Here is a 20,662-nt window from a genome sequence, read left to right as displayed (position 1 = left end):
ACTTCAATAGCCATGTTGGCCTGGTCTTCATCATATTTGGGGGACCGTTTTCAGCAAGTGAGGTTAGCTTCTTTTAAGCTCTGTACAGGAGCATGCTCCACCACATAGTTTACATATACATTATCCTTTATGCCAGGTATCAGCTAATTTAGGAATCAGTTCTAAACTATATGCAGATGACATTCTATTTTACCTTCCAATTTCATCTTCAACTGAGAATGTCCTTTTGAAGATGTCTCACTGCTTGCCTGACATAAATCATAACAAGCTTGTGTTACATCCAAAGAAGATCAGAATCATGTTGCTTGCAATCCTTAGTCCAGGCATGCCTTTATTCTGGTGTTTTGGTGGCTTTCAGATCCCAGTCAGCTGCCAAGCCTGTAACTTAGGTATCTTGATGGACTCAGCACTATCAATGTGGCCACATATTAAACTAGTTGTCAGGAATTCATTTTACAGGTTTGCATTTGCTATGCAACCTGAAACCATTTCTTGTAGTGATCTTAAAACTATTATTCAGTTTCTTGTTATTGCTCCTATCGATTACCATAATGCTCTGTTTTTGGGCTTTCCAAAAAGTAGGCTAGGACTGCGGCAGATTATCCAGTGGCCACTCGTCTCTGTTGTGATGGATGGCCGCGGCACCACACAGCCAGCCACACTTACCCCCCCAAGCTGGTCCAGCCTTCCTTCCGGCGCCCTGGAGCCGCCACTGCTGCTTCCTTCCTGCGAGGCGGGGAGCCAGTACTGCTGCTGCCACGCCGCCTGCCTCAGTTCCTCTTAGGCACGTGCACGGCTCATTGCAACATTTAAAGGGGCAGCAGTGGGAAAGCTTCCCGCTAGCCCAGATGTCCACATCAGTTGGAAGGCCTATTTAAGACAGCCCCTGCTGCCCAAAACATGCTGCAGCAACAGGTCACACTTTCCAGAGTCAGCAAGTTGCTCCGAGTGTTCCAGCTCCTGTCCCTGCCTCTCCGTGTTCCTGCTCCAGTTCCTGCTTCTCTGGGCTCCTGCTCCAGCTCCTGTTCTTCCTTGCCTCTCCTCCTGGTCCCAAGCCTCTGTCCCGGATCCACTCTCCTGCTCCTTTGATGGTTCTTCTGGTTTCGACCCTGGTATGTTCTTCAGATTTCGACTGCTTGCTGCCTGTCCTGACCTTTGGCATATTTCCTGGATTTTGTCTGTCTGCTGCCTGCCCCTGACCTCGGCCCGTCTGGTTCTGCCTTTGCCTGTGTTCCTCCTGGATTCATCGCTCAGAGACCTGCGCCTAAGTCCAGCTGGCCCCGGGGAACAAGGGTTGGTAGTGGTGAAGGTCAAGTTAGGTCTCTAGACCACTCTGCTCCACCTGCCGATGACGGGGACCTGCGGAGGGGATCTCCTTCTGCTGGTAGTGCCAACCCTGCCTCAGCCCAAAGGTCCACATCGCAACAGTCTCAGGTGTTCTGTTTACTTAACATATTTCCCCTACACTCATTTAACTGCATTGTTCCCAATGGAAAGTATAATTTAAAAATTTTAATTTTAATTTACAACACTGTTAATAGCCTTTCCCTTGTTGGTTTAATTCTATTTTAAAAGTTTACCATCTGATGCATTCGCTTCATTCTCCTTTTTGGAATTTTTTGCATATTCTCTCAATCAAGCACGTTAGGCTCACCAAATCCCATGAATGTTAATTTAATATAGCAGGTCCTCTGCTTTGGAATGCCTTACCAACGAGCTGAAAGCAGTAGACAATATACTCAACATTAGGGAACAGCTAAAAGCTCGTTTATTTACTCTTGCTTTTAGCAATTAACACTGTTTATTTTTAATTCTAGGTTGGCCTTGTATTAAGATTAAGTAGGACCCAATGAGAAACATGTGATGTGACAGACTATCATTCACTTGATTCTCTGATATGTAGTGAAATTGACAAAGGCAGTCTGATGTAAATTTTTGTGTAAGCTGTTTTTTCATTGTAAGTGAATCTGTTTGCATTTTATGTTTGTTTCATTGTTTTTACGTAGGTTATTTTTAGTGTGGGATGTCAATTGATGTCAATGTTATGTTTATTTTATTGTTTGATTTGGAAGTGGGCTTGTCACCAGCCCAGAACTGTAGATGGTTTGGGTTAAAAATATTTTAAATAAATAAAATATTTAGGAGGCAATATTCAGCCACTGGCCAGGGATGCAAAGTTAGCCAGATAACATATCTGGCAAACTTAACTCCACCCCAGAACATCCCTGGAATGCCCCTACACTGTCCCGCTAAATGTTAGCCAGATAAGTGGCAGAAATATTCAAAAGCTGGCATTTAGCTGTATAACTCACAAGTATCCTGCTGAATGCCCTTTGAATATTTGCCACTTAGTGTGTATTAACAAATTTAATGCACACTAAATGAAATGAAGCAAATGATAGCACATCCCTAATCAATATATTTATCTTTCATTACATAATATTTGTAGTGCAAATTCACTTTGTGAACAGCACCATTTCTGCATGTGCTTGTTCAATGAGTGGGACTCACCCAATATGATTCTTATTCCACTCCTACTAACTGCAACAGAATCTGTTTGTGATCACACCCTGATGAAAATCCTGGCAAGGAGTCCAGGGGAGCTGCGCTCTCCTCCCTGCCCTCAGATCCCCTGGGGTTCTATTCTCATTAGTTCACAAGTTTCTAGTTCCCACCTTCCTTTTTGTCCAGCACAACCAAGACTATGAGCCCAGGTGAGAAGCAAGAGATGTGTGAACTTTCTGGGGGAAAAAAAGTTCTTAGACAAATTTAATGAACTTGCACAAAATGCGCAATCCTCCAGATAGTGCCAGACCTTTTTTCTTTAAATGGGAAAAGTGCATCCACAAAATCACAGTGGATTTGCAGAAGTCAGTCAGATTCACATAAATCTGAATCCACCACAGAAGTTGGCAAAAAAAGAAAATTAAAATCTGGAAGATTTTTGCTGAGGATCTCAACCATACACTTTATAGCTGGTTAAACTTTAGGGTGAACTAGTTCACACATCACTAGTGAGAAGCAGCTGCTTAAAAGAACACAGAATAGAGAAAAGATTGCAAGCCATGGCCCTCATGAGTTCTCCATCAGGATTTTTGTTGAGGAAAGCATTATCAAGAAGATTAAAAAAAAACAGAATCACAACAGAACACTTAGGGGAGCATTGCTTTGGTTTTCCTTGCATTTCTTTAAAAACAGGTTAAGTTCTGCTTTTTAAGCAGTAACATGGAGAAACAATGGCACAGGAGGAAAAAGGAAAGGCAACAAGTATTAAGCCAAAGAAAAGAAATGCTCATATCTTCATAATAAGTACCTCAGTTGTCCTATTCACCATCATCTGAAGCAGCATTGTTTGGAAAAAAAAGAAATATTAGTTCAATGGCTAACCACAAATAAATAAAAATAAAACTTAAAGCAGGGAACACAAATATTCTTGGCTTGCGGTGAGTTATATTGTTATTACTGGAAAAGCCATCAGTGGCATGCATCGCTAGGAACTGAAACCTATAATTCACAGTACCACAAACCAACAGACCTCTTTTCTAGAACTGGATCTCGTAATTCAATTTTTATTTGGGTGACACATAAATAAAGTAACAGAGTAGTTTTCTAAAAGGGGGGAATGAAACCCTCACAAAGCATCTATCAGCTACGGGAGTTTCCAAATATATTTAGCATTTGTCTTCCTGTTGTTTCTTTACTCCCCTTCATGAGGGATCCAAGCCAGGGAAGTTGCTGGAGATGCATTTTACCTTAGACTGCACATCTGCATTGTGGTCATTCTGGAGCAGAAGGGCTGCAGATTTCGTATCATCCTTGCGGGCTGCGATGTGCAGGGCTGGCAGTCTGACTTTCCCCTTTGTGTCATTCTCCAAGAGAACGGCTACCACCTGGTTGTGCCCCTGCTGCAGTGCAACAGCTAAAGGGGTAAAGCCATCCTGACAGGAAACAGAAAACAAATGTATTTACCAGCGTGCAATCGAATAACTGCTGCATACAGAACAAAATACAGAGCACCTTGCTCTTCAGGGGCTGTGCCATATTTATCCCTGGGTATTAAATTTGCAGCGACTTTATTTATTCAGCTGTTCTAAGTGTATTCTCTTGAAAACAACCACAACAGGCCCAGCTCATGCACATGAACATGACTCAGACTTCACAGGGCTTTGTGGCAAATGGCTGTCATGCTGGGACTGAAATTCACAAGATCAGTTCCTATAGTATTCCCTGCAAGGACACAGAGTTTTTGAGCAAAGATTTTGAGGACACATTAATTCTGGATTTCAGGCCCATGCTCGTGCTTTCGCAAATTAATTTTAAAATGGGAAAAATTAAACATATATTGGGAAAATACTATGGATAAGATCCACCAAAATAGGAGAAAATTTCACTACTAAAATTTCCCTGAAAATCCTTCCAGAAATATGGTTGCAGTTTTTCTTGCACATAAACGTGATTCTCATATACAATGGTTTTGCAAGACTGTCAAGACCAACAAAGTCAAAATAACAGGATATAATAAATGCCCATTTGGGGTTTTTTTTCCATCCAAACTCACTTAGGAAGGGCAACTTTCAGACAATTTTACCCAGGTCAGTAATGAATTACTTGGGAAAAAAAAACTGGCTTCTGAAATTGCTCTCTTCCTTCACAGAGAAAAATATTCGTGCTGTGACCTTGCCACAAAAGGGCAGGCCAGGTACAAGCAAAGGGCAGACTGACATGCAACACATGAGAACCTCCATTTGAAATCCCCTTGCGTGCTTTACAGTGCCAGCGCTGCATCAGCTCCAAAGCAAATGGATGCCCGTGGCATCAGAGGACCCTTACATTTTCAAAGAGAAACTCAGCAGGGAGTTTTCCTTTGAACACCTGCTTGCAGGAACCTTATAGGTAGATTTTAAAAGCATTGTTCGCGCAAAAACGGCTCCATGCATGTGTATGTGGGCTGTATGTGAGCAGCACTAATTTTAAGAAGCCATGAAGCACATGCGTTCATACCTGTGTGCGTGTCAAGAACAAGGGGGTGGAAAAAGGGCGTTTCTGGGCGGGGCTGAGAGTTAGCGCATAACTCCAAATTTTAGAAAAGCTGACCATAGTGCGCATCAGTGTGTTATCCATGTAACTTTATTGCTAGCCCTGATAAGGAAAAAGTCTGGAGATCTCAAGTTTTAGGGATCACTCGGGTGGCAGGGAGAGATAATATAACACTATATATATATATATATATATATATATATATATATATATATATATATATATATATATCTACCACTGTAAGAGGGGCACTTTCAGCTCAGGGTGGGTTTGAATCATAAGAACCTTATCCAAACCTTTTTTAAATCCAGTTACACTAACTGCATAACTACATCATCTGGCAATGGATTCCAGGGCTTAATTATGCATTGAGTGAAAAAGATTTTTCTCTGATTTGTTTTAAATGAGCTACTTGCTAACTTCATGGAGTGACCCCTAGTCCTGCTATTTGTCTGAGAGAATAAACAACTGATTTACCGTACATTTACCTGTTCAAGTCCTTTATTCCCTCCCCCATGGCAAGGGTGCAAGGGTCTGTAGTGCAACAATATAACACTGCAAGCCCCAAATCCACCCTGAGTTGAAAGTACCCCCTTAAAGTGGTAGATATAAATAGCCTCATATTGACTCTCTCTGGACATGAAAAAACTGGTTTTCCCCTTATGTGAACAAAGGGGCATAAAAACAGCTAAAGCCCTGGCAATACGCACAGGACATTTACTCGAGCTACCTCTTAAGAACACACGCACAGCGGGGTATTTTAAGTGACACGCACACTGCACAATATAAAATTGCAGTGCATTTCTGCTCACCTGCTGATACGCGTGTTTATGGGTGCACATGTATTCTTTTTAAAATTAGCCAGTTAGTGCAAAGCACCAGGAGTGGTTCATGTTTTTCCTTTTCAGAGTGATTAAAGTTAAATTGAAGATGCATTTAAGTTTCACCAATTGAAAAAAAGTCAGTGACGTTCTTATGTTCACTGAGTGTTTATAATGACAAAAATACACTACCATATTATATGCTCAAAGGAAAACAAACTTTATTTAAATTAAAAGTAGCTTTTCTGTGGTTTCAGGGCTTGCTTTCAGATTCTGTACATCTGACTGTCCTCTGACCTCCAACAGAGCCAGCTGTGCACCAGGTAGCTCCAGAAAGGCTTTGAGGGGGGATGGATCGCTGACAGGGTGGAATAAATCTTCTTTTGGTGTGCGTCAGGCCTCAAATCTTGGCCAAAGCAGTTCTTAATTGAAAAGTTTTTTTCTCTATTTGAAGGTGTTTAGTACTGCAGTTTGGCTATTAGATAGATAGCCATAATCCTTGGAAGGAACAGTTACGCTGACAGATACAGATAGCTGCGGATACAGCTACCTATCCTCAGGGGCAATAGCTAGATCAAGAGTTAGAAAGAGTTTAACCATACTCCTTCAGTTTTTTAACTTGATCAGATTTTTAGATGGAGAAGACATGATGAAACAGGAGGCACCCATGTAGATATGTTTTTTTGGGGGGGGAAGTGTAGGATTTAATTTTGTACCAAGACCCATGATTTCACTAATCCAATAAAATCATGTGAAGAATATTTAAGACTTATTCAGGTGGAGCTGTGGTTTCCTTTAACATGAAAGAGTTAGTTACTCAGTTAAACCATGCTGCAAGACACTCTAAGCCTTCTTTTGAAAGTCTGAAGTACAGACTGAATTTTGGAAATTTCATGTTTGCAGAAATTGCTAAGATCAAAAGATTACCATGTGTGATTGAGGGAGATTCAGCTGAATATGATAGCATATAGAACCCTTAACGCTGTAGACATAAAGAGTTGTAATGTAATTGGCCAAGTATTTTTATTTATGCTATATCTTTTCATATGTTTAGTATTCTTTTGTGGCAAATGCAGCATAACCGGGGCAGACATGACACAAAAATCCCAGAGACAGATACTTTGAGTGGAAAATATTAAAGGCCGCAGCTTTATTCAAATAACCCTGACAAGGGAGTCTACTCTAGACTATGTACCCATGCTCTTTTCATGTGGAAACCATGACAAGGATAAGCCACCCAAAATGGAGAGGGAGGATTATTCATCTCTGACCCACCCCAATCAAGCAGGACCAGGAGTCCTTCTGGAAAGGAAGTAGGTCCTGACTTTCCAGGCAGCCTACTCCACTGCCGACTGCACCCCAATCTGACCATGAGTCCCTGGCCTAAAACTACACTGGGGCTCAATGATCAGGTGACAGACATCAGCCATTCTATTGAGAGTTTTGCTGCAGATCCCACACATCCCTGCCACCCACCTAACATAGTTTAAAGATGTTTCTGGGCTACAGGAGGGAAGTGGTCAGGTTTGGCAACATCCTGATATGAAGGGGTGGTATGAGGAGGGCTGAGGGCCATGGGGCAGAAGCATACACATGTTGCCTCCTCCACTCCATCGCCAGCTGACTATGAACCTGATTTACTAGGGCTTTTCTCCCATTCTATGTCTATGGGAAAAATGCTTAGTAAATGAGGCCCTGTGTTTGTTGTCTCTCTCAACGTGTGCAGTTGTGCAGCTGTGCCACACTCCTGTGCATAATTGTCGCACGGTGATAGATAAATGGAGGCAGGTAACTTGCTGTAAGGGTTCAATGCTGTGTCTTCAGAACCCCAAAATTAATGGGGAAAATTATAGGGGTTCCCCTTTTCTTAATTTGACAAATAATCCATAGCTTTAATGTCTCTTTCTCCATGATTCTGATATTCTGTTCGATTTTTGTCTTTAGTCCCTGACTGATAGTACTAACCCCATTTTCAGCATGGGAGAGGTGAGATGGAACTGACAAGAGGTGGACAACAGGTCAATGAAGAAGACTACGACCTCAGGCTGCACGGCTGCCTTCTATTACATCCCTAAGTCCAAACATTTCAAACTGAAAATGTAGTAGACACGACTTCAAAGACCATTTTGTGGCTAATGGGGAAATAATGAACTACAACGAAACAGACGAAAATTATCCTAAGGGCCAGGCACTCTCACGAATGCTAATTACTATAATAATTGCTGACTTGCAGCACACCAGCCCACACCAGCCACTCCCAGGGTTTTCCATGAAAACGAATATGAATATAAACTCACTTGGCATTGCCCATCAAGATTAATAGGAAAAGTCTGTACAAGAACAAAGGGAGAATGATTGGTTGGCCAGAAATGGGCTTAACTCAAACTCAGATGCAGTTTTGTGCACATGCATTTCATCAGGGGGCTGTACAATATAACTTATTAAGTAAAAAGGAACAGAATAACTATTTTCATTATGTAATACTAGGTTAATCAATAGAGGTTATTCAGTTGTATTAAATGTACTATTTGATTTTGATTCAGGAAGATATTTATCATTATTATTACTCATGTGTGGTAACCATTTTATGTTTTTTGCTTGTGTTTAGTTCTTCTTGTATTATTCTGTATGTAGTAGAATTTATTAGCATTTCAACAAGTACAAGGATTAAATGGTGCCTACTACTGCATTGACAGATCCATCCAATGATGTTCAAAAGTGTGAAAAAGCAGCAGGGATTTAGCTAAGCTCTGCTCTAGGCAACCAAGATATTTTTATTTTTATTACAAGATTTTTAGCTTTTTCTTCCACTAAGGTTTTTTTAATGTATCTTGCAGCAAACGTTAGTTGAGATTGTATTCTTCACATTGGACTATGAGCTTGGTCTCATTTACATGGACGGCATCTTTCCTCCTTGCTGGCTTTCTAAAGACAGAGCCTTCACTCTGGATCACAGGAATATATAGTAATGTGTTAGGTATGAAAGCCTTACCTTGGCAGTGAGTGCTGAGGCATTTGTATTCTTTAATATGAAATACTGCCATGATAACATAATTACAATTGCTAATGTGTTTATACCATGCATCATTTTATATAGACAACTATAATGGAGCTTTAAACTAAAAGATATCGTTCCATCATTGGAGAATACAACATGTCTGTATATTCAGTGTGGTTATATGGATATTTTAGTCTGGAGTAAGGACCTGTACCCTCCTGCACCCAGGGATCTGACCAAGGTGATTTTAGCAAGTGTCAGGGGAAAGACAAGGAAGCAAGAATATTATTGCTTCAAGAATAACACAAAAATTTACAGAGAAAATTACAGAAACAATGAAGAAAACATGAAACTGAGTTACTTAGAGAATCTATTTACAAACCTGGAGAAATAAAACCCTAGTACTTAAAGACACAGGACAGTAATCTGAAAATGATATTGTTTTTTTCCTAACCCATCCTCCCACCAGAAAAGAGGAAATACATATAGCAACAGTATTTACTACATACGTTCTCTTGTTGCTGAGCATGATTAGACTCATGAAAAATCCAAGCTTAAAAATAATGGGCACCTATTCTCCATTTTAACAGTTCCTGCAGGCTACGTTATACTAGCAGATCCAAAAATATGAAGAGAAGTCCATGCTAGGAGAAAAACTCATCACAGTTTGATGAACGGCAACAAAGGTTGTTATCATTTGAGTGTTCATATTAGCGTGCAACACATAAAACCAATTTTATGCATTTTGTATTCCTCCTCTCTTCATTTTCAATGTCTTTCTTTAAGATTTCAGCAGCTTGAGTTCCTGCTCATTTAAGCTGTGAAGAGTTTGTCTCCTGCAGCTTCTTTTCATATTTATTTGTGTCAAACCTGCCTTTCCAGGTTTATTCCGAGTCACTTTTCTATTTTATGAGAACAGATGCGTCAGACATTGAAAGACGAATGAACCTGGAAGTGGTACCTCAGTGGCCGTGCTCTGATTGGCTCCATTTTCCAGCAAATATTTCACTACATCCAGATGGTTCTCTTGAGCTGCCATGTAAAGTGGGGTGAAGCCATTCTGAAAAATAAAGCAGTAAAAATACATGATCATCCTTTTCCTTCTGATAGTCATGATAAATGCTGTATTTAAGTATTCAAGAGAAGTGAGAGAAGAACAGATACAAATCAGGTTAACCAGCTCTTTAACAAACTGGATGCAATTATGATAGTAAGGTAAGCGTTGAGCCCTACTGGGTCTCTACTGAAAGGATTAGTCCATCAGGACAGGGAGAGAGACATAGGTGGCTGTTTGGTTTCCAGTTTCCTCAAGTGAGTTGCTGGGTTGGTTGCTACCTTCTGCTTAAAAATCGAGCTCCTGTAGTAGTTGTGAATTTTTAGTTAAGCTTTTGAGGAGGCAGGAGTGTTTGTTTTAGCTCCTGTTTCTTTTTCCTCCTTTTCTTTAATTTGGGAAAGAGGAACACTAAGATCTTATTTCTCAGGGTCTGGGTTCCCCTTCCCTTTTGGTGAAGAGTATCAGTTTCTATGTTTCAAGTTCTTTTGAAGGAAGTTTCTATTTCTTTAAGAGTTTTTGAAAGCTGGTCCTACTTTTGCCTATCATCTGAATTCCCCTTGCCAGAGGAATTCAGCCCTCACCATCTAGAGAAGTTTTAAAGAGACTGGGACATCCACCATTGTGCCTGAAGAGGAAAGGAGAAGTAAGGGAGAACAGTGGTACCACATCATACATCCACTTGAAATATCACAGACATTCTGGAGGAGGTGGGAGTTGCCATCCAGGTTGAGGAAGCTGTATGAAACCTAAGCAAGACATCTTAACTAAGGTATGACAAATTGGGAATTGAAGCATGTCATCTCGCCAGACCAAGTATCATATACACAATTGCCTCTGAAACTGGGAACGGATGTGGATAGGAAAATCATATATTTCTAGAGAGACACAGTCACAGATTTGTCTAGGAAGTAATATTTCATGTAATGAACTGCTTGAAGATGAACTTGTCAAACATATCAAAAGTCAACTCAATCCCTCAGTAATTTATGTTTCATCATCATCATGGCCTAGAGCATGGTGCTTACTAAGGATGTAATTATGGACATTGAAACAATACCCAGGGCTTGGAGAGAAATCTCCTCCCTACCCGGAATCCTGGAGAAGTGCAGGGCTTATTGAAACTTATGAGATGGGAAGACAACTTAAGCCTCAGTGAATGGAGATGTGACTTTGGACTCTCTTAGAGAATCCCAGCCTGGGGATGAAATAAGAAGGTTGCTTTTTCGTGTATGAATAGTAAAGTCATCCTCTCTTTCAAAATTCATAAGAGCTCAGTTAAAATTAACTATTCTGATTGTTTAAAATCCCATGCTATGCCAAAAAAATCGTATTAAAGCCAGGGAAAATTCAGAATTTAAAATTCAGCACTGAACTATGAACCACACTCTTATTAAAAGAGTGTTTAACTGACACGAAAAGGACTTTATGCATCTCAAAGGAACACAGTTTCAATAAGATACCTGGGATAAAGTATGCAGATAGGGCCGGATTTTAAAAGCTCTACGCACACCGGGTCTATTTTATAAAGGCCCTGCGACACTCTAAAGCCCTGGGATGCATCTAAGTCTTGGGGCTTTACTAAGAGTTGGTCAGGGGGTGGGGCGGGGCCAGAGGCCTCCGACACAGTGGCCATTTGCTGCTGTGTCAGAGGATCGTGTGTCGGCAGGCTGCTGGCAGGTGCAACCTGCGCCTGCCTCCAGGTAGGCGCAAAAGGTATGATAAGAATTTGGGGGGGGAGTTAGAGTAGGGCTAGGTGGGGGAAAGGTTAGGAGAAGGGGTGGGAAGCTTAGGTTAGGGGGAACGGGGGAAGGCAGCGTGGCTCAGCGCGCACAAGACGCACAACTGTGCACCCCCTTGAGCACGCTGGCCCCCCATTTTATAACATGGGCACACCTGCACTCGCATGTTATAAAATCGGGCGCACATGTACGCCCACGCGCAGATCTTAAAATCTACCCCATACTTTTCAGTCCATACAGACGAACCTGATCTTCAAACAAATTATTCGCATAGGATAACTTTCAAACAATATGCACAGCAACATATATGTGTGGAAATGGCTGCATGCAAATTTTCAATAGTATTTTATAACCCATGCACATCAGATACATGCATATTATAAAATACATGTATCTTTGCCCCGCAACATATGCATATATACCATGTGTGCTTACGCGCGAGCATTTCAATGCATTGAATGCATGTGCTTTTGCTATTTTAGAAATATATGCACATATATTTTACAAACAATAATAAAGTATGACTTACTTGCATAAATTGGTATATTTTAAAATATGCTTGCGTAAGTGAAATTACCAGTTTTACCAATTATGCCACCTGTTCACCCAGTCCTTCTCCAGGTCTTCGAGACCCTCCTTGTTCTCCAGTCTGAACTCCCCACAGTTCACCCTCACCTCCCACCTAACCAACAGTATACAACAAACACGTTTAATATCATTTACACAAAATAATTAGCAGCTGTAAAATTATGCAAGTTGGAAAATCTATACATGTATCTTTAAAAATAGCAACTTGCGAGGATAAATGTTGACCCTGCCTCAAAATGCCCCTAGACTGCACCCAGACCATCCCCTTTTTGCAAGTATATATGTGCACATGAAAACATGTTTATAAAATAGCATGTACATCAGTAGATGCTACTTATGTGCATACATGCTCATTTTTAGGCATGTAACTCTGAAAATTCACTCCATAGTTTGTGTTTGAAAATCAGGTTGTTGGATAAAAAGTATGAGGATAACTTTCAAATGTGCGTGATGGCATATATGGCCACGAGGAGATCTATGCTAGTATTTTATAAACCATGCGTATGATATATGTGCATTTTATATAATATGCATATCTCTACCCTGCAACATTCGCATGTAAATAAGCTTATGCACGAATGCATACAATATGTTTATCAATGCTTTGAACGCTCATACTTATCTATTTTAAAAATATACGAATGTATGTTTTATGTTTACAAGTTATAAAATCCAGGGTTGTTGCGCGCAAGGGGGTGCACAATTGTGCAACTTGCGTGCGCCGAGCCGCGCAGACTGCCTCCGTTCCCTCCGAGGCCGCTCCGAAATCAAAGCGGCCTCGGAGGGAACTTTTCTACCACTCCCCCCCACCTTCCCCTCCCTTCCCCTATCTAACCCACCCCCCAGCCCTAACTAGATCCCCCCCCACCTTTGTTTCAGAAGTTGCGCCTGCCCAAGGCAGGCGTAACTTGCACGTGCTGCACCAGAGGACTCGGGACCACCCCTGGACCACCACCACACCCCCGGACCTGCCCCCGAACCGCCGCCACACTCTCGAACCCGCCAGCAGTCAGAATAGAGAAACGGACACTCAATTAATGAGCATTCATTTTCCACCCGTGACTGTGCATCAGTTAGGAAAATGGACGCTCGGAAAATTGAGCGTCTGTTTCCCTAACCCGCTGACAGCCACTTCTCCTGGGTGCCCGCTGCCAAGGAGGTGCTAGGGGTGAACATTTGTCCATTAGCGCCTCCTTGGCAGCACGACCCCTCATTTAAATATTGAATCGAGCACCCAGGAGAGGGCCCTGGACGCGCATTAGGAAAACAGGTGCTCAACACTGAGTGCCCGATTTTCACGCTCATTTAATTGCATTGGCCCCATTGTTTGTTAAGACTTCTTAAACCAGGGCTTCCCAAACCTATCCCAGGGACCCCACAGCCAGTCGGCTCTTCAAGATATCCACAATTAATATGAATGAGATTAATTTGCATATTATCGAGATTCAATATATGCAAATATATCTCATGCGTATTCTTATGACATCTTATGACATCTGGATTGTACACCGATAAAGGCGTCCAACTGATGGAGTAAAATTAAGAAAATAGACGGGACATTGCGTCAAGGAGGAAAACCACTCAACAGCAGAGACGTTTCCATATAGATTTAAGGGAAGTAATTTTCAGTTTTTGTTCTTAATAGCGTGTCTAGACATCACCCGCCGGAACATCCCCTGAGGAAGGACGTGTACCGTCCGAAACATGTACATGTTGGGACATTTATAGTCATTAGGCATGATACATAAAATAGAAAAGAGTTGGTTCTCAGTAAAAAGAAAGTGATTTATAGGATCACATCCAATAGAGTATAAGTGGTGGTGTTGTAGCAACTGGAAATATTCAGGAAATATTGTCAACCAATCCCTGTGAGTGATATTTGCAGGATGTCATTGCAATATTCAGAACAAGGAAGAAGATTATTGAAATTTGAATAACACAAGTTCACATAGAAACACACAAAAAAATGGAGGAGGCTGGCAGGTCTATGATTATAATAAGCCTGAACAAGGCAGGGTTGCCTACATGGTTATATGAGACCTTGCCAACTTCTCATAAATTTTTTTTTCAAAAAATAAAGAAAGTTCCACTTGGCATGTAGGTTTATTAAATCGTAATAAATAATATAAATATTTTATAAGTTACAATAATTCAGTATTATAATAAGATGGAATTTCCACAGTGAGTGAACCATTTGGTTCCCCTTTCGATTATCTTTAGAATCTTTAGTAGCCTGATTAAATCCAATATTAAATTTGGGAATGAACTAGGATTAGAAATGCAAATATGATGGAGGCTATGGATTTAGTGTGTCAAATATGAGCTGGCCTATGAACTAAAAGATTGGTTATCTAGACATACTGAAATATCTTATTCATGTTTACCCACAGATTATCACTAGCATGGACTTCAGTGGATACACTGTATCATACAAGACAAAAGACAATGAGGAAGACATGGGCGTGAGAAGGATTAAAATTACTGTATTAGTTTCATTATACCATCAGTTCAACTGAGCATAAACAGGGCATACCTGCGCTCCTGCAGCCATGGTATCACAAACATGACAAAGGGGGTCATTTATCAAAGTGCTATATGGCATTTTTGTATGCGTTAAGGCATTTAGCATGCAAAAATGCCTTTAACACGTGAAAACGCCATTAATACGTGTGAAAGCACCATAGCACATGGTGCGATGCAAATGAGAAAAAGGGGAGGATATTGGGGTGGGATTTTTGGCCAAGTGGGCTGGGCTCAGAGTTTTGCAAAGCCGTACTGGCTTTAACATGAATTTTAACTACACCTTCTTCATTTGTGTAAAGCTGTGCGATAGGGCTTTATTATGATGTTTTTGCAAATGCCATTTTTAGTGGTTTTAAGCTCCTGGAGAGCCAGCCTAGCTATCAGAGCCCTCCTACCACCACTGGGGGAGGGAGAGAGAGAGAGAGAAAGACTAGCCATAATGCCCTCACACTATGGGAGGCCCACCTAGGAACTCGAGGTGAGGTTTAGGTATTAGTGTAGGGGTTAGGAGCCACTTTGACATTCAAAGTGAGACGTATGAACAGAATAGTGCTCTCTTGTGAAGATTTGATGACCTCCGGAGTGAGGAAACTCACCCAAAGATGAGATTTGTGCAATGTTCTCTCAACCTATCTTGATGTTACCCAGGTAGAGAATCCATCAAGCTAGGTTGAGAGAACATTGCACAAATCTCATCATTGGGTGAGTTTCCTCACTCCAAGGGTCATCAAATCTTCAGAAGAGAGCACTGTTCTGTTCGTATGTCTCACTTTGAATGGACGACAAAGACATATGAAGAGAAGGACTTAGGATCCAGCAAGAGACCAAACATGGAACGAAGATGCAGACGAAGGATCAGGAATCACAGAGGAAGACAAGGAATTACCATGAAGAACAGAGTGCCTTGAAGAAACGGAGCTGGAAATCAGGAACTCTTGGACTGAAGAGCTGGAACGGAGGATCCAGGAGCAGTCCGACTCCATGACGGATTCCTTGCAAAGGCGAAGAGGAAATGAAGGCTGAGCCCTTTTATAGGGCTGAAGAGGAACACCCAGGATGACATCATGAGGAGGAACCAGGAGGACTGGCCCTTTAAATCAAGGGAGGAGGCACGGCCTCGCGACTAAGGAAGTAGGAGGCAGGACCCTGGTGAGTGGACACGCTGCAAGGAAGAAGAAAGCAGGCCCAAGGCATTGGAGGCAGCTCCTGCCGCTGAAGAGAATCTGGGGGCGGCTCCAACCGCTGAAGAACACCGGTGGTGGCCTCCGGGCCACGAAAAGGAACTCCAGGCAGCCTCCTGGCCACAAGAAGAAGAGGATGAAAGCGGCTCCATGCTGTGCTGGGACGTGGAGGATGCTGGCGGCCTCTGGGCTGCATGGGAACGGCGTCTGTGGCCTTCTGGCCGCGGGATGAAGAGGAGACATCAGCCGCTCCTGCCGCAAAGGCAGGATGATGGCGGCGGCTTCTGCCTCATGAAGATGGCGTTGGCAACCTCCTGGCCATGTAGAGGCACGGCGGCAAGGCCTGCCATGTAGGAGCAACTGTGGGAGGTCTCCGGACCGCAGGACACAGCATCGGGGAACTGGCTAGCTGGTGGCAAAAAAAGGTGAGAGACTGCTCACGGCCTAGCCACAGGCAGATTCGTAAATGTACCTGAAGACTGAAGAGTGGCCAATGTAACCCCTTTAAAAAGGGCTCCAGGGGCAATCCGGGAAACTATAGACCAGTGATCCTGAATTCAGTGCTGGGAAAAATACTGGAAACTATTCTAAAGATCAAAATCGTAGAGATTATTTAAAGACATGGTTTAATGGAACACAGACAACATGGATTTGCCTAACAAATCTGCTTCATTTCTTTGAAGGGGTTAATAAACATGTGGATAAAGGTGAACCAGCAGATGTATTGTATTTGGATTTTCAGAAGGTGTCTGACAAAGTCCCTCATGAGAGGCTTCTAAGAAAACTAAAAAGTCATGGGATAGGAGGCGATGTCCTTTCGTGGATTACAAACTGGTTAAAAGACAGGAAACAGAAGTAGGACTAAATGGTCAATTTTCTTAGTGGAAAAGGGTAAACAGTGGAGGGCTTCAGGGATCTGTACTTGGACTGGTGCTTTTCAATATATTTATAAAAGATCTGGAAAGGAATACGATGAGCGAGGTTATCAAATTTGCGGATGATACAAAATTATTCAAAATAGTTAAATCACAAGTGGATTATGATACATTTCAGGAGGACTTTGCAAGACTAGAAGATTGAGCATCCAAATGGCAGATGAAATTTAATGTGGATAAGTGCAAGGTGCTGCATATAGGAAAAAATAACCCTTGCAGTAGTTACACGACGTTAGGTTCTATATTAGGAACTACCACCCAGGAAAAAGATATAGGCATCATAGTGGATAGTACTTTAAAATCGTCAGCTCAGTGTGCTGCAGCAGTAAAAAAAAAAGCAAACAGAATGTTAGGAATTATTAGGAAGGGACTCTGTAGTGCTCAATGGTGAGACCGCACCTTGAATACTGTGTACAATTCTGGTCACTGCATCTCAAAAAAGATATAGTTGCGATGGAGAAGGTACAGAGAAGGGCAACCAAAATGATAAAGGGAATGGAACAGCTCCCCTAATGAGGAAAGGCTGAAGAGGTTACGGCTGTTCAGCTCAGAGAAGAGACAGCTGAGGGGGGAGGGGATATGATAGAGGTCTTTAAGATCATGAGAGGTCTTGAACGAGTAGATGTGAATCAGTTATTTACACTTTCGGATAATAGAAGGACCAGGGGGCATTCCATGAATGCCCCCTGGTCCTTCTATTAGCCCCCTGGCCCCCTTGAAGTTAGCAAGTAGCACATTTAAGACTAATCAGAGAAAATTCTTTTTCACTCAACGCACAATTAAGCTCTGGAATTTGTTGCCATAAGATATGGTTAGTGCAGTTAGTGTAGCTGGGTTCAAAAAAGGTTTGGATAAGTTCTTGGAGGAGAAATCCATTAACTGCTATTAATCAAGTTGACTTAGGAAATAGCCTCTGCTATTACTGGCATCAGTAGCATGGGATCTTCTTGGTGTTTGGGTTAGGTTCTTGTGGCCTGGTTTGGCCTCTGTTGGAAACAGGATGCTGGGCTTGATGGACCCTTGGTCTGACCCATCATAGCAATTTCTTATGTTCTTATAGCCAGCCCTCTTTCCCACAGGTTGAGCCCTTGGGTTCTGGGTGTCAGTAGGTCTCTGCAGCAACAGTACATCATGGTGAGTTCTGGTTAAATTGGAGCAAGGTAAGGCTTGGTACAGGCTTTACAAAGCAAGGCTTGTTATAGGAGTTGGGCAAGACATAGCTTGTTAAGGGAGCTAGATGAGGTAAAGCTTGGTACAGGATCTGGACTGCAAGGCAAGGCTGACCAAGGCTAGACTGGAAGGCAAGACTAGAGCAGGATTAGTCTGGATATTGAAGCTGAGCATGGAACAAGGCCTTGGGCTGTGATATTCAGAGACGAGGCAAGGTAGTGAGCACAGCCAAGGAGAGATAGAAGCAAGGCAGAATACTAGGCAGAACACTAAGCAGGAACTAGGACAGGGAAGAAGCTGTTGACAGGATGCTGGAACAGGCAGGACTGGGCAGGGCATGACAAGACCAGACAAGTACAGGTCTGGACAGGACAGACTAGGACAGGAGTGAACAAGGGTAAGGCAAGATAACACAGAACAAGGAATACAGAAGCCTGAAGGCAACAAGGCTGAAGGCCCCATAGGCCACTAGGCAATAGGCCCCTAGGAATAGAGAGAGTCTTGAAAAGGCCCAAGGCAGAATATAGTTAGAGAGCAGGCCTGGAGGCCATAAGGCAAGGCAAGGTCTAGGGTAGGCCATAGAGAAAGGCACAAGGAGAAAGAAGGTCTGGAAATGACAAGACAAGGCAAATACTAAGTAGGCCACAGAGCAAGAAGCAGGAAGGCCCAGAGGCCACCAGGAAAGTTACAAGGAGACAGAGTCCAGGTCAGAGAGCCGAGTGACTCCATGAAAAGGCAATGGTGAATGGGCAAGGCTGGGTTACATAGGGCTGGAGCTTGGGTGTGGTGCAAGCAGTGAGGAGCTTGGCAAGGCTGTAAGTTAAGCTCAGTGAGGTCTCCTGGTAGAGAGGAGGCTGCACCATAGGCTGAGTCAGAAGGCCAGTTAGGAAATGGCTTGGACAGCTCTGAATGGAGCTCACTGGAGGCCTCTGCTGGTGAGGAGTTATCATAGCTGGCAGACTCAGGGCACGGTAAGGCTGTGACACAGGCAAAACTGTGACAAGTGATTTATAGCTCTAAATGTTAACCAGAAGAGCCTCTACATTTTCATTCTGCTAAAGTAAAATTCCCAAAGGAATAGGGTACCACTGGGATCCCTACAAAGGTGTGGCCTTGTAGAAAGACTATGCAGTTAGATAAGGAAAATGGAACATACCATCTATGCTATAGCACCCCCATGTAAGACTGCGCCAATGGTTGTTTCTGGTGTCTATATAAGACAGCGACCCATGGAGGAGTTGTGGATTTTTCTGTTGAAAGTCTAAGGGAGAGGAGCATTTCTTTCAGTTCCCTTTTTTTGCTGGAAAAACCTTAGACACATTTTGGTTGGGCATGGATTCTTGGAGATTACAAAGACTTTCAAACTGATTTATTCTTTTGAAATTAGAGAAGATTCTTTATTTTGGAACGTCACTTGAACGGAAGTTTTCCACCCTTCCTTTTTCCCTTTTTGTTTGGCAACTTATTTCCTAACTGGTTCTGTCAGCCAGAGTCAGGGCTTACACAGCCAAATCTTGGTGAAGGAGAGGATACGCATCCAGTATCCAGCAGAGACAGATGTAGGGACCCCTCAAGTCCCCACTATCTCAATGTTGGGGTCCCTAGCCCAGTCTTTGGGTTAAGTGTAGGTTAGAAGTTTGCAGACTATCCCTATGAGGCTCCTCCTAGAGGCTGTCTGGATGAGTTATGCAACCTGCACAAAAACAGGCAGAACTAGACAGAAGTGTGGCAGTGTTAGTTTGGGATTTGTTGGGAGCAGAGAGTGCTGAAGGGTCTCTCACCATTAGGCCCCACAACCTAAGTTTTGAGAGTTGAGAAAGAGAGAATAATTTGATTAGATCTGGCAGGAAGAGTTCAAGAGTTTGGAGAGAAAGGAGTTTGGCTATTTCTTTGGGATTTTTTTTCCATCCTGCCTGGGAGAAGATTTTTGGCTTTTTCCCTGCTCAGGAGGGTAGAAACTAAGAGGATTCTGATGCCCACAACAGCACCGGGGTGGAACTGAATTCTAACCATCAATCCTCCATGAGAAGAGGAGGATTTTCTTTTTGGTGGGTTTTTGTTTGGAAGGAATTCGAAGCACTTGTGGTTGGGATTATCTCCAAGGGGCACTGGAGAAACGCCAAGAGACAGAAACATCCCACTGCCTCGCTAGAAGCCTGCCTCTCACCAGTGCGGACAGCGCCAGTGCAAGGGTATTAAGCACCCTAGGCAAAACTTACAGCCTTTCATCCCACCACCACCTCTCATCACACTCTCCCCGCACACAATTAAAAATGATGCATTTATAACAGATTTTACATGAGCAAGAATAAAGTACAGTCTTCTGAGGTAAAAATATCACTTACAACATGTATATTATATTTGCATGCAGTGCTGTAAAACCCTGTAAGAAAGTCCCTTGGAATTGTAATGTGTGTTGGTTCCATGGCCTTGACTCTCAGAAAGCCACGAGTAAACAATTAAAATATAGTAAATCTCCCATACCAAAACTACAATAATTGCCCGCACTTCTTATGAAAAGGCAACACTGCAGTTATTACACCAGGCCCTAAAACTGCAATACGCTTCCTATTAGGAATACAGAAAAAAGCCAAGCTGCCCTAGCAGAATACGTCA

General features: G+C 42.5%; 1 protein-coding gene across 1 annotated transcript in view; it reads right to left on the bottom strand.

Moving 5' to 3' along the window:
- Positions 1–20,662, bottom strand: part of ANK2 (ankyrin 2) — a 573,506-nt gene that overhangs the window by 363,777 nt on the left and 189,067 nt on the right. The window contains 3 exon segments of the mRNA XM_029608082.1: positions 3,314–3,337; positions 3,753–3,938; positions 9,818–9,916. Coding sequence (XP_029463942.1) covers positions 3,314–3,337; positions 3,753–3,938; positions 9,818–9,916 — 309 coding nt within the window.

The sequence above is a fragment of the Rhinatrema bivittatum genome, chromosome 1 (assembly GCF_901001135.1).
Source record: "Rhinatrema bivittatum chromosome 1, aRhiBiv1.1, whole genome shotgun sequence".
Lineage (NCBI taxonomy): Eukaryota > Metazoa > Chordata > Amphibia > Gymnophiona > Rhinatrematidae > Rhinatrema > Rhinatrema bivittatum.
The sequence above is the reverse complement of the archived record's forward strand: the minus strand, read 5'-3'. Positions and strand labels throughout refer to the sequence as shown.